This window comes from Carcharhinus amblyrhynchos, chromosome 23, assembly GCF_965287045.1.
Source record: "Carcharhinus amblyrhynchos chromosome 23, sCarAmb.v2.hapA, whole genome shotgun sequence".
Taxonomy (NCBI): Eukaryota; Metazoa; Chordata; class Chondrichthyes; order Carcharhiniformes; family Carcharhinidae; genus Carcharhinus; species Carcharhinus amblyrhynchos.
In genome coordinates, this window is record NC_137346.1 from 24,689,616 (window position 1) to 24,703,527 (window position 13,912).

Below are 13,912 nucleotides of genomic sequence, written 5' to 3' on the forward strand. Positions count from 1 at the left end.
CTATGAAGTTACCTATTACTTCCCTTTCAGTTGTCCAGCCTTTCCCAAAATATTCATTTTCCTACTGCTTTCCTCATTGGCAAGGCATAATGTTTCTCAGATTAATATAAAGATAATGAAAAGAAATTCTTGAGATTACAGGGTAGAAATATTTAAACAGCTATATTTTCTAATTAGGCATTTACTTTAATAAGCATCTAGTGAATTTACTGGAGAGCTCCCAGGTACTGAAATGCACTGTCTTGTCTTTTATATGTGGAGGGCCTCCTGCAGATTCCAGGAAATTTCTCCTTTCCACCTTCTCCATCAAGACCTGCAATACAGTGTCTGAAAATCTTGGAACCTGCACTCTCCCATCTTCCACACTCTTCCCTTTCATGCCATTTCTCACTCTTTCCCAGCTCAGATTCACTCCTTGCAAGACTCTCAGTATCTGATTCAGCCACAATGCATCTTCCCGTTCAGGGGTTCCAGCTAGCTTACAGTGATCCTAGCTGCTCACCAGATTGGCTCCTTGTTGAGACGTGCAGTGAATGAACAGCATGATTAGCACTGGCTTGATGCAAAGATCAATAAAGTGAACAGGCAGTGTAGTGAGTGCATCAATGGGCGTAGGATAGCCAGACATCACACACGCATTTTCGGGACTATCTAATTGCCCCAACCTTCCATAAGTCTGGAGTACAACTGGTTAAGGATGGGAGAACTGATGTGGAAATGTATTCTAAGTCATGTCATACATTCCCAGCACTGTTTTAAGTTTGGGGAGAGAGGCAAAAAAAATTTTTTTTTTTCCATGAAACATAGAATCCCTACAGTGCTGACACCAATTTCACCCAGGCCCTATCCCCATGATCCCACATATTTACCCTGCTAATTCCCTTTACGCTAAGGGGCAATTTGGAATGGCAAACCTACCTAACCCACAGATCTTTGGAGTGTGGGAGGAAAGCGGAGCACCCGGAGGAAGCCCATGCAGACACGGGCAAACTCTGCACAGATGGTGACTTGAAGCTGGAATTGAACCCAGGTCGCTGGCACTGTGGCGCAGCAGTAGGAGATTCAATTTTTGAATATGTTAGTAAGGGTATTGTTATTCTCATACTTTAGCAGATAAAGCCAAGAAAGAGCTTTAAACTAATATGGCAGAGGTTTTAAAATTGGAAAATGTTTGTTGAAGATCCCTTTTTTATTGAATGAATGTGATGTCTGTACATGCTGTAACATCATTTAACATTGGCACCATTGTTTTTGGCTCATTCTGCAGCTGGGTATGTTAATGCATCACATGAATGCATCACAATTCTGGTGGTTGTTAAGAGAACGTGACTGCTAAGACTGTAATAATGCAAGCTGTGGTGGTAGAATATGAAGTATTTTTCTAAGGCAGATTAGAGAATAATTAGCCCTTCGTTTGAGCAGTATTGTATTTGGGAGTGTTCAAAGCTAAATATTGGGCTTAAAAAGAGGAAAATGCTCTCTTTCAGGACTGGTTAGCTTCATTTTAAGCTTCACCAATGGCTTGGTGAATTTATCCATTGAGTAACTGAACTTCGCAGAACGCATTAGCTGATCCTTGTTTGTGTTGAGATAGCTAATCTCAGCCATGGTAATAATTGTCCTCCATGGTCTTGTGTTATCATGTGAAAAGATTGACCAGGATTCCACTTCTGGTCACTATTCGGCAGTCCATGCTGGAAATGCTTATTTGTTGATTGTGCATATATCTGCTGACTTTGCACAGACAGAACATGTGTCACAGTTGAACAGCCTCAGAGTAATCACTGCTAAGATGATTTCATGAATAAAATGCCTGGGTTTGAAGGAGCCTGAGATCTATGGGAAAGGTACATGACCACAGTCACGTTTATAGTCCCTAGCAAAATACTGTCTGCGCTCTGCTTTGAGGCTGTAGTAATGGCTGTGACAAGTGGCAGACATCAGTGAGGACATCCTTGGTAAAGCAGAGACATCTTGTATACTCTTCCTTCCTGTGGTTGGAATTCCTCCTGGGAAGAAGCCTGGGTGGATGTGGTCTCCTTCTAAGAGCCCTTCCCCTCCAACCTCTCCCTGCTGCTTGTCATGCCCTGTGTGGACCCTGCTCATTTCCCTGGTCCCATGCAGTAGGCCAAGGGAAATGCGTAGTACCACATTCCTGTTTAAGAAATTCTTGAAATCAGGACAAAGATTTACAGCACATCCTACATCACTTGCTGCAGACTTCAACAATTTCAAACAACTCTGAAAAACACTAAATATCAGAGCAGGACCAAAAGAAACCAATCAGCAACTCACACGAATGTAGTTGATGATCCATTAAAAAGGTGAGTAGTCCATTTTACTGCTGAACATGAAGCCTTACACAGTTAAGAAACAATTTAGCCAGAATTTTTATGTCCAGTGAAGATGCCTTACATGCATGCTGACAAGCTCACCAAAATAGTGTCGAGTGAGAGCTAATGCCAGGAGCTTGCAATTATGCCACAGTTGCCATTTGAGGCAAAATGTCATTCATAGCAATCAGTCACAATCGCTTCTTGGCCGCTTGGCTAAGATCAAGTGTAGTATCTGTTCTCGGGCTAAGATCAAGTGTAGTATCGACATGCTGCACTTGGCTGAAGTCATTAGGTTACATTTCAGCTTCGTTTGAAGCAATTTTTTAAAGCGGCATCTCGGCCTTTTGGCTAAGATGCAAATTAGATCAAGCCTTGGAGGTGGAGCTACACCTACTCCAATCAGCTTGGATCATGTAGATCAAGCCCAAGACAGGAGGTGAGAGCCCTGTCTTGTCAGCTTGGATCGGGAATGTCCCAACTTGTTGGGACTCTGAATTGGCTTTAATTTGACTTGATTGGATTGGAATAAAGTTTAAAAAAAAATCAGTCACAATGGAGCCAAATTTCTCAGTCAATGTCTTCAGGAGTGGGGTGAAGAGAATTAGAGAGAAAAGTGAATTACCCTTCAACTGGCAGACACTACAGAGTACATAAATAGAGATGTAAAAATGGCATTATCAAGCAAATGGCTACCTATAAGCAATGAGCTTTGTAACTGCTTTCACTATAGCAATAGGTGTAAAGTTTGTGTATTATTGATGTAACAATTTGTCAAATGTTCTAATTTGCAAAGTTTTTTTGTGCCATTCATACTTTTTAAAATAAAGTATATCAGCTTGACACTTTTTCCAGCTTCGTTAAAAAATACTACCACTCCTATTTCTACAGCACCTTCAACAGGCTAGACATTCCAAGGTGTCTCAAATGAGCATTGTAAAACAAAGTGTGAGCCACAGTAGAAGATATTAGGTCAGATAAAGAATTAGCTTTAAAGAACAAAGAAAAAAATGAGGTAGAGAGATATTGGCGGAGGGATATTCCAGAGTTTGGGATTCTGCAACTGCAAGTCTGGCCACAACTAGTGCAGAAAAGTGTCTGTAATCTGAAAACAAAAGTTGTATTATCCATCCAGCTCACTATTGCTTAAGTCAGCATGGATTCTTGTAGACCATGTGCAGATTTGATTTGTTTCGATTTGATTTATTATTGTCACATGTATTAACATAGTGAAAAGTATTGTTTTTTACATGCTATACAGACAAAACATATCATTCATAGAGAAAGAAATGAGAGAGTGCCGAATGTAGTGTTACAGTCATAACTAGGGTGTAGAGAAAGATCAATTTAATGCAAGGTAAGTCCATTGCAAAAGTTTGATAGCAGTGGGGACAAACTGTTGCCGAGTCGGTTGGTGTCCTTATCTGAGAAAGTGTGTTCTTGTTATAGAGTGATTATAACAGAAAGGTTTACCAGGCTAATTCCTGGGTTGGCAAGTATATCATATGGGGAGAGACTAAGGGGGTGATCTTATGAAAAAGATTCTCAGTGCCAAATGAGTGTGAAAACCGAAGAGAATCATGCCAATTTTTTTTTGGGGTGAGTATCCGGAGCAATCATACTGTACTTAGAAAAATGAGCCCAGATGTGATTCTTGCCAGCAGGGGGAGTGGGTGGAGCCTATTCATGGCAGGAAGCCAGCTGCTGATCTCTAGGGGTGTCTTTGCACAGGCGCCCTAATCTCCCAGTGCACTGTGTACACTGACACTGGGAGATCTTCTGTCACTCCTTCCATACCCCTGCTCCACCCTCACGATCGTTTTGGCCAATCGCTGCCCCGTCCCCCCTCCGGATAATCTCTGCCATTGCCCCGCCTCCCTTTTGGGCTGCACCCCTTTTGCACTGTCAAGTGCCAAATGGGCAGTGCCAAGATGCCAGGCTGGCACTGCCAGGGTGCTAGGCACTGCCCCATGGACTGATGAGTGGAGATGGTTAGATTCTCTCTTGTTGGAAATGTCATTGCACTTGTGTGACTTGAATGTTCCTTGCCCCTTATCGCCCAAGACTGAATATTGTCCAGATTTTGTTACATTTGGACATGAACTGCTTTGGTATCTGGGAGTTGCGAATGGTGCTGAACATTGTACAGTTAACGGTGGACATCCCACTTCTGACCACTGAAGGTTATTGATGAAGGCTGATGAACTCCTGCAGTGTGTCCTGGGACTGAGATGACTGACCTCCAACAACCACAACCATCTCCTTTTGTGCCAGGTATGACTCCCAACAATGGAAACTTTTTCCATCCCACAGCCCGCCCGATTTGCATTGTCTTCAACTTTGCTTGGACTCCTTGGTGCCGCACTTGGTGCTAAAGGCAATAAATCACACCTCGGCTCGACTTCAGCTCTTTTGTCCATGTTTGGATTAGGCCATAACGAGCTCAGAAGCCGAGTGGCCCTGGCAGGCTGGCAATTGTAACTGCTCAGTGAGTAATTTTAGTTTCCTAACAGTCCTGCTCACACTTTCTCCTCTGTGTGTGCGTGAGGGATTGACTTGAGATATTGGATATAACAAATTAAATATTTGTTTAATTATAATGATTGTGATGTTATTTTTGCCATCGGATGATAGATTTCTATCCTGCTTAGGTGCTGGTTAGCCTTTCTAAAACCATACTATTCTGCTTAGTTTCTTCCTCTCGACCCCTCGGGAAAACTGAGAACTGATCGTACTAATTACATTCCTGCGCACATTATCTGGATCACACCAGGGAAGCATTCATCTAACTAACTGTAGCTCTTTATTTTACTCCTGTGTAACAAAAGGATCATGCATTGCATTTTCTAACCAGCTTACTGTGTGTCTCCTCAGCAATTAGGCTGCCACATTAAAAATATCTTGTTGCGGAATCCAGAGTTCTACTCAGCTTATGATATTGAAGTGTTGACCAACAAGGAGGTAAGATGGATCTTTGCTTTTTGTAATAGTATTTTGCCAAAATAGTTTGTAAAAAAAAAAAAGGTGTCACAAGTGTCTTATAGGAGACCCATGTCTGTATACAGAAGAGAGCGCACTGGCTTTACAACGCACTCTTATTGTAGTGACAATGTTGCCTGTTATCTGGTTGAAGCCTGGAATGCAAAACTCTGTGATGCAGAAAATCCAGTTTTGATGGGTACGTGCAATATAATATTGCATCAGTGCTTTCCATGCCGAGGAAAAGGCTTCCCAAACTGCTCCAATTTAGCTTTCAAGCAACAGGAATTTGGACTAAAGCTGTCAATGGCACATTTACCAATACGTTTCCTTCTGATTAATGATGGATAGCTGCAAGCTTTTCCACAGCTGATGAGAATGGGAAGGGGGTTCCAGGCCAGAGGTGGCAATAAGTAATAATGGATGTACAAAATGATTTCCCCTTGTCATTATGCATAGCATTAGCATAAACCGATTGCCTCTAATCATTTGTAAATGTGAAAACCATTTACAATTACACAAAATACTAATTGGAGGAAATCTTTCTGCCTTTCTAAATACTGTTGTTACATATAGTGATGGAAGAAAGTCATCCCAAGAGACTCTTTGCCATCAGAAAAGAGGAAAGATAGCTTAATACTTCAGGTTCGTCACAACTCCTTCAAGTACTGTTACACCTTTCAGCCTAAATGCTCCAAGAATATGCTGGCTGCAATGAGATTTATCCTCCACAACTGCATCTCATGTGGCGTTCTGGGATACTTCTATTATATGCTGACAGCAGGTGAACTTCCTCACTGCTGACATGTGTTCAAAACTTTATCCCACTATATTCAAAATTTTTACCCCACTATGTCCTATCAGGCCAAAGGAAAGATGCAATGATGAAACAACTTATCCATTTCTCTGAAACATTTCGAGGTATGTCACTTGTAATTGTTTTAAAATAGGTAAACATGACAGTCATTCTAGTCACAGTAAGATTCCACCACCGCACCACACCACCCCCCCCCCCCCCCCCCCCCACCGCCCCCCGAGGAATGACACAGACAACCAGTTAAATTGTCTTTTTAAAAACGCTAGTTGAGAGAAAAATGATGGCCAACACACAAGGATAACTGCAATAAAAGCAAAATGCTACAGATGCCAGAATCTGAAACAAAAGCAGAAAACGCTACAAAATCTCAGCAGGTCTGACAGCATCTATGGAGAGAGAATAGAACCAACCTTTCAAGTCTAAATGACCCTGAACTAACGAAAGATCATATAGACTCGAAACGTTGGCTCTATTCTCTCCACACAGATGCTGTTACGTCTGCTGAGATTTTCCAGCATTTTCTGTTTTTGTTGCACCAGGATAACTGCTCGACTTTTGAATAATGTTTCAGATTTTAATGGCCATATGAATCACTGGGAGCATTTGACAAGAGCTTTCAAAACAGTCCCTCCAACAGTGAAACATTTCTTGCAGCACTGCAGTAGAATGTCAACTTGAACCAACAAACTTCTGCCTCAGAGGCAATAGGGCTGTTAACGATAACAAAAGTAGTCATGATGTGGGTATGCCGGCGTTGGACTGGTGTAAACACAGTAAAAAGTCTGACAACACCAGGTTTTAGTCCTGGTTGGACTAAAACCTGGTGTTGTCAGACTTTTTACTATGATAACAAAAGAACAGAACAAATGTTACCGTATTGTTTCTGAAGCTGGAGCTAAAAGAAAATGGTGTGATATAAATTTCAGTTTAAAATTTATGTACTTCGTGGTATGAGTTTGAGATCCTACCTCAATATGTCTTCTCTCAAATACCCTGGCAAAATTTGAAAATTCACAATAGGGATGATTTCTTTTGGATACTATATGTAAAGAGAAATAATAAACATGTTCATGTGAGAATTGTAATATTGCTAAACATTGTGACCAGAGAAATTCTTCCTTTGTGCAGGATAGGGTGGGTCTGGTGATTGCCCCTTTAAGGATCAATTGGCAGAGTAAGGGTCACATGACCTGGGGAACTAACCAGGGAACAGGGTGGGGATCGCCCTGGTAAGTGTAGGCTTCTGTACTCATAGCCATCTCGGGGCTGATTGCAGCCATGAGGCTGTAAACCTCTGTATTGTTTTAAACTGTAAATAAATGAGTTGTGTTTTCCCTAAGCTGATGAATGGTTATCCCATTGTAAAAGATATTCAATGTCATAGTAAGTCACTGCACAACATTTTCAAGTGCCTTATAGCCACGTTAAACCTTGAGTTTAGAATTTTAATTTGATCTATTGCAAATTGAACAACTGGCTAGGATAATACAACAGTATGTGCTGCATTTTACAAGAACGAAGACAGTGAAATTGTCAGTATTCTCCTTCATTACTCTTCTGAAATTAACAGAAATTTTTGGAGACTGCATATCTGTACATAAATGTGGAATTCTGAAATTATTGACAGTGACTCTTTGCTTAGGTGTGGAGTCGAAGGCCCCATAGACAGCAATCAATTGGAAATCACTGAATTGACAGAAACTTGCAGTTTTAATCTCATGACAGAAACTTTAGAAAAAGGGTTGAAGGAATTATAATCAGCTTTTTAACAGATGACTTCGTCTTTAAGTGCTGCTGAGTAGCTTTATTACACTTCTTAAAAAAAATTGTTGTCGATCAGATTTTTCCACGATTAAAAAAAATCACTTGTTTCAAAAACATTTAAAGTTTAATTATTAGTCACAAGTAGGTTTACATTAACACTGCAATGAAGCTACTGTGAAAATCCCCTAGTCGCTACACTCTGGTGTCTGTTCGGACACACTGAAGGAGAATTCAGTAGGACCAGTGCACCTAACCAGCATATCTTTGGACTATGAGAGGAAACGGGAGCACCCGGAGGAAACCCACGCAGATACAGAGTGAACGTGCGGACTGCACACAGACAGTGACCCGAGCTGGGAATCGAACCCGGGTCCCTGGTGCTGTGAGGCAGCAGTGCTAACCACTGTGTCACCATTTCGGTTTCTACCTTTTCATACCATGTCCCAATAATTTATTTCACTACCTGTAAAAAAAAATTAAATTTATAAGTGAAAAATCAGGACTATGGCCGTTTGTGTGGCTGGCCGGCCTCTGGTGGGGGGGGGGGGGGGGGGAAATTCCGCCCAGTGTTTTTCACTTTCTGGTTTGCTGCCTGTATAGTATCCCAGTGCAATTGGTTGTTTACCTTAGCTGATGACATCACTGTTGCTGCACACCTTGTGATCCCTTTTCTTGACATCAGATTCAAATTGACATCTGGAAAGATGAATTCCATACCATGAGAGGTCATTAGATAGCCATGGAAATCTTTCTTTGAGGTCTGTGTTAAATGTGACTTCGCTGCTGATCCAGGCCTATGTAAACTCTACACAATTTTAGCAGAATCCAGAACAGTATCAATATGCAAATATAATTAGGTTTTGGTCACCCACTCTGCTTTCAATAGCTGGCTTCTGTTTTTCCACATTAGGTGTGTTTTGAAGAATTTTTAAAAAAAAGTCAGTCAAATGCATTCGCATACGTTTTAAAGCTCACAGAAAGAGAATATTTAGCTGAGACCAGATACCTTCTTCAAACTCAACCCAAAATTGCCTTAATGGTTAAAATGTGGGTCTTCCTGTATTCGTGGCATCCCTACAGCACAGAAAGAGGCCATTCGGCCCATTGAGTCTGCACTGATGACAGTCCCACCTAGGCCCTATCCTCGTAACTCCATATATTTACATCACTAATCCCTCTAATCTACTCATCCTGGAACACTAAGGGACAATTTAGCGTGGCCAATGTAGCTAACCTGCACATCTATGGACTGTAGGAGGAAACCGGAGCACTTGGAGGAAATCCACGCAAACCCCACACAGACAGCGACCCAAGCCAGGAATTGAACCCAGGCCCCTGACACTGTGAGGCAGCTGTGCTAACCGCTGTACCACTGTGCTGCCCATTGAGAATAAATATTCCAGTGGTTGTGTCATTTTTGGATGTTTGCTTAATTTTTGCTTCCTTGCTCATTATGAAGAGTACTGTTCACATTGCTCATCTAAAATCTGACATGTGTGATGAGAGTTTGCTTAAGACGGTATTGTGGCACAATGGTTAGCACTGCTGTCTCTCAGCTTCCAGGACCCAGGTTCAACTCTGGCCTCAGGTGACTGTATGGAGTTTGCACATTCTCCTCGTATTTGCGTGGGTTTCCTCCGGTTTCGTCCCACAGTCCAAAGATGTTGCTGGCTGGGATGGAACATTTAAGTTATGAAGAGAGGCTGGGTAGGCTTGGGTTGTTTTCGTTGGAGCAGAGAAGGCTGAAGGGCAACCTGATCGAGGTGTACAAGATTATGAGGACATGGACAGAGTGGATAAGGCGCGCCTGTTCCCTTAGTTGAAGCATCAGTCACGAGGGGACATAGAGTCAAGGTGAGGGGCAGGCATTTAGGGGGGAATATGAGGAAAAACCATTTTACCCAGAGGGTGGTGACGGTCTGGAATGCCTGGGAGGGTGGTGGAGGCGGGTTGTCTCACATCCTTTAAAAATTATTTGGATGAGCACTTGGCAGGTACATCATTACATTACATTTAGGGCCATGGGTTAAGTGCTGGCAGATGCGATAGGTGGGATTTCAGGTGTTTCTGCGCTGTATGATTCTATGTGCAGATTAGGTGGATTTTCCGTTAGTGTTCCAAGGTAAGATAGATTAGCCATGGTAAATGTATGGGGTTATAGGGATAGGGCAGGGTAAAGGGCCTGGATAAGATACTCTGTCAGAGAGTCACTGCAGACTCGATGGGCTGAATGGCCTCTTCTGCACTGTATGGATGCTTTGATTCAATAATAATTCTGAAGTCCATTCCAGGGAGCTAGCTTTCCAGAATGTTTTTAATTGAAGCCCAACCAGTTAGACTATAGGAAGCCTATAGAGTAGCTTGAATTACCGATTATTTTTAAAAAAATTGTTAACTAAAATTAAAGTATTCACATCTCAGGTTCTATTTGTTGACTCAATGTTCAGTAATGTAAGAATGCAGAGTATCACACTATTCATGATGGTTTAATTACATTAATCCCTTGGAGCTTACAGGATATGTCAGCGCTACTAAAGGATCAATGAACATATCTTCAATTAATGAGGTGAAGAAAGGGATTTTTCCGTTTGCGTTAGTTCTCCTTAGTATTTTTGCTGTGTTCTAATTCCAGAGTGGCATCTTTTTAGCATGCCACTTTCAGATTGAAATGTATCTGTCATTTTGTTTTGCTTTAGGCCACATATGTGAACACCAAAAAAAGGAAAGTCAGTTTCAAAGATGGAACTGTTCAGCATTATGACAACCTGCTGATTGCAACAGGCAGCACGTAAGTGGTTGACTCCCTTCAACTCAATCCTTTCTGAGATATACTTACATTAATCGATGCTGGTAATGCCGTATGCATAGGGTTGGGTTCTTGGTAACCTGCTGAGATCTTTTGTATTTTAACTTCAGTGCAAATTCTGACAGTATCACTGAGCTAATTGCTTCACTGGTATATGTGAACACCAGTGTTAGAAACTTTTCATATGCTTTGTACTATTTTCAGCACCTTCAATGAAGCATCAGTGCATTGATTTTGACTCACAAAGTAAAAACTGCTTTTGGTTGGTACACAGCACACTAGCCTCATTGAACAATTCCCTGTATGCAGAGAATATATTTATGAGGTGGGTTATGACATACATGGATGTACCACCAAACAGCAGATATGTTCGTAGCTGCGTGTGGACTGGTTGAATGCACAAGTCTTTCATAGTACGTTTAAAAAATGTGTGTTTCAATAATTTTAAACTTGATTATGTGTCATTACCAGTGTTGGTGCTTATTAACTCAACAGTGTCTCAGATCTGTTTTTATATCTGAGCTCTTTGGAATTCAATGTAGTCCATGCTATGCACTTTAATATCTTGGTTAAATCATCAGGATAGATCAAAATATACAGCGTACTCGTGTTTCGTTTGAATTCTTGCCTTGCATTGCCCTATTTATGTCATGTTATCCTTTTAAATACAGACCCAGAATGCTTGATTGTCCAGGAGCAGATCTACAAAATGTTTGTGTCTTGCGTACCCCTGAAGATGCGAATAACATCAATAAACTAATAACAGGAAAGGACCTTGTCGTCATTGGCGCCTCGTTCATTGGTAATTTAAAAAAAAATTCTCCTGAAGAAGCTTGCTGACGTTGTAGCTTTCTGTTGTTTAATAGAGGGACAGAAAGGTATTTCTACACAAATTAGTTTTACTGTACCAGAATTCATGTGGCTCTGTTGATGCCATAAGTAAAGGAGTAATTTTTTTGGAGCCCTGTGGTTGAATACAAATGCTTGCACTTTTCCATTACATATGAGGGGCAAATTTTCCCTACTTGAAATTAGTAATAGTTACCTGGGCAAGGAAAGAAAAAATCCAGTTGGAGGATTGTCACAGTGCCAGCTTGATAGTCCTCAAATGAAAGATCATCAGCCTGAATGGTAAATTCTGTTTCTCTCCACAGATGTTGCCTGAGTTTTCTGTTTTTCCTCAACATTCTCCAATTGATCAATTATTTACAAGGCAGCGCCACCATCAGAGTGGATTTATTGATGATATAAATTGTAGAGTGTTTCTTTTTTGGGCCCAGTGATTCCTTGCAGTCTTTCCTTGTTCCTCTTTTACAAAGGCCAAACTAGCATTTCCTATTTAAAAAGTTTATGTTTTGTATTTTCGTGTCCCTTTACTGCTGAGCCAGTATAACGTAACCTCCATGAACAAAAGGAAGCCTTAGCTGCAAAATTCTAGGAGATGTTAATCTTCGCAATCAGACTCATTTTCCCATTGGGGAATAGTGGGGGAAGTGATGGAAGGATTCCTAGTTGATGTGAACAAACCCTACGAAGGAGATTGCCATCGATTTCAGGAAGCGTAAAGAGAATATGCCTCCGTTTACATCAGTGGGTCTTTAGGTGTCCAGATCATCTGTCCTGATCCCCCCCCATGCCGACACTATAGTTAAGAAAGGGCACCAACGTCTCTACTTTCTCAGAAGACGAAGGAAATTTGGCATATCAGTTACGACTCTCACCAACTTTTACAAACGCATCATAGAAAGCATTCTTTCTGGTTATATCACAGCTTGGTATGGCTCCTGCTCTGCTCAAGATTGCAAGAAACTACAAAAGATCGTAAATGTAGCTCAATCCATCATGCAAACCAGCTTCCTATCTGTTGACCGTGTCTACGCTTCCTGCTGCCTTGGCAAAACAGCCAGCATAATTAAGGACCCCGTGCACCCTGGACATTCTCTCTTCCAGCTTCTTCCGTCGGGAAAAAGATATGAAAGTCTGAGACCACGTACCAACCGACTCAAGAAAAGCTTCTTCCTTGCTGACATCAGACTTTTGAATGGATCAACCTTGCATTAAGTTGATCTTTCTCTACACCCTAGCTATGACTGTAACACTACGTTCTGCACTCTCTCATTTCCTCCTCTATGAACGGTATGCTTTGTCTGTATAGTGCGCAAGAAACAATACTTTTCACTGTGTGCTAATACATGTGATAATAAATCAAATCAAAGACTTGAACATGGAGCTTCTGCTCCAGAGGTAGGGACAGTACCGCTGTGCCATATGACCTTTGGGATGATCAAGTAAATTTCAAGGTTTTGTTGTAAATATGTTATCATAAGTGATTGGTCACTTTGGGTTATTGTTGACCTTTTGATTACAGATAAGGACTATATAACCCATCTAACCTCATTCATCCAACTTCCCTATTATAAGTTGTACTTGTTTCTTAAATGTTTTGTAAATGTTTTCACTTCCACTACTCAACCTGAGAAATTGATCCAAGTGTCAACCGCCGTTGTTTAAGAAGGGTGCCAGGCAAAAGGCGGGGAATTATAGGCCGGTTAGTTTAACGTCTGTGGTAGGTAAAATGTTAGAATCCGTCATTAAGGAGGAAATTGCGAGGCATCTTGAAGGGAATTGCTTGATAGGGCGGACGCAACACGGTTTCATTAAAGGGAAATCGTGTCTGACAAATTTACTGGAGTTCTATGAGGATGTGTCTAGGGCAGTGGATAGAGGAGAGCCGGTGGATGTGGTCTTTCTGGATTTTCAGAAGGCGTTTGACAAGGTACCTCACAAGAGGTTATTGCAGAAGGTCAGGGGACATGGAGTTGGGGGTAGGGTGTTAGCGTGGATAGAGGATTGGTTGTCAAATAGGAGGCAGAGAGTGGGGGTCAATGGGTGCTATTCGGATTGGCGGTTGGTGACTAGTGGGGTGCCCCAGGGGTCGGTGCTGGGGCCTCAGCTATTTACCATTTATATAGATGATCTGGAGGAGGGAACCGAGTGCAGGGTGTCGAAATTTGCTGATGACACCAAGATTGGGGGAAAGGCAAATTGTGCGGAGGGTGTGGAGAGTCTGCAGAAGGATCTAGATAGGCTGGGCGAATGGGCCAGGAAATGGCAAATGGAATTTAATGTTGGCAAGTGTGAGGTGGTCCACTTTGGTAGGAAGAATGGTAGGAAGGACTATTACTTACGTGGCGAAAAACTGCAGCAGGCGAC

General features: G+C 41.7%; 1 protein-coding gene and 1 pseudogene across 1 annotated transcript in view; both read left to right on the forward strand.

Moving 5' to 3' along the window:
* The window catches only part of LOC145357433 (apoptosis-inducing factor 3-like), a 59,762-nt gene that overhangs the window by 22,112 nt on the left and 23,738 nt on the right, over positions 1–13,912 (forward strand). The window contains exons 8-10 of the mRNA XM_080210762.1: positions 5,208–5,294; positions 10,590–10,681; positions 11,371–11,501. Of these exons, the coding sequence (XP_080066888.1) occupies positions 5,208–5,294; positions 10,590–10,681; positions 11,371–11,501 (310 nt within the window). The remainder of the gene's footprint in view (positions 1–5,207; positions 5,295–10,589; positions 10,682–11,370; positions 11,502–13,912) is intronic.
* On the forward strand, positions 2,530–2,751 carry LOC145357651 (U2 spliceosomal RNA; annotated as a pseudogene).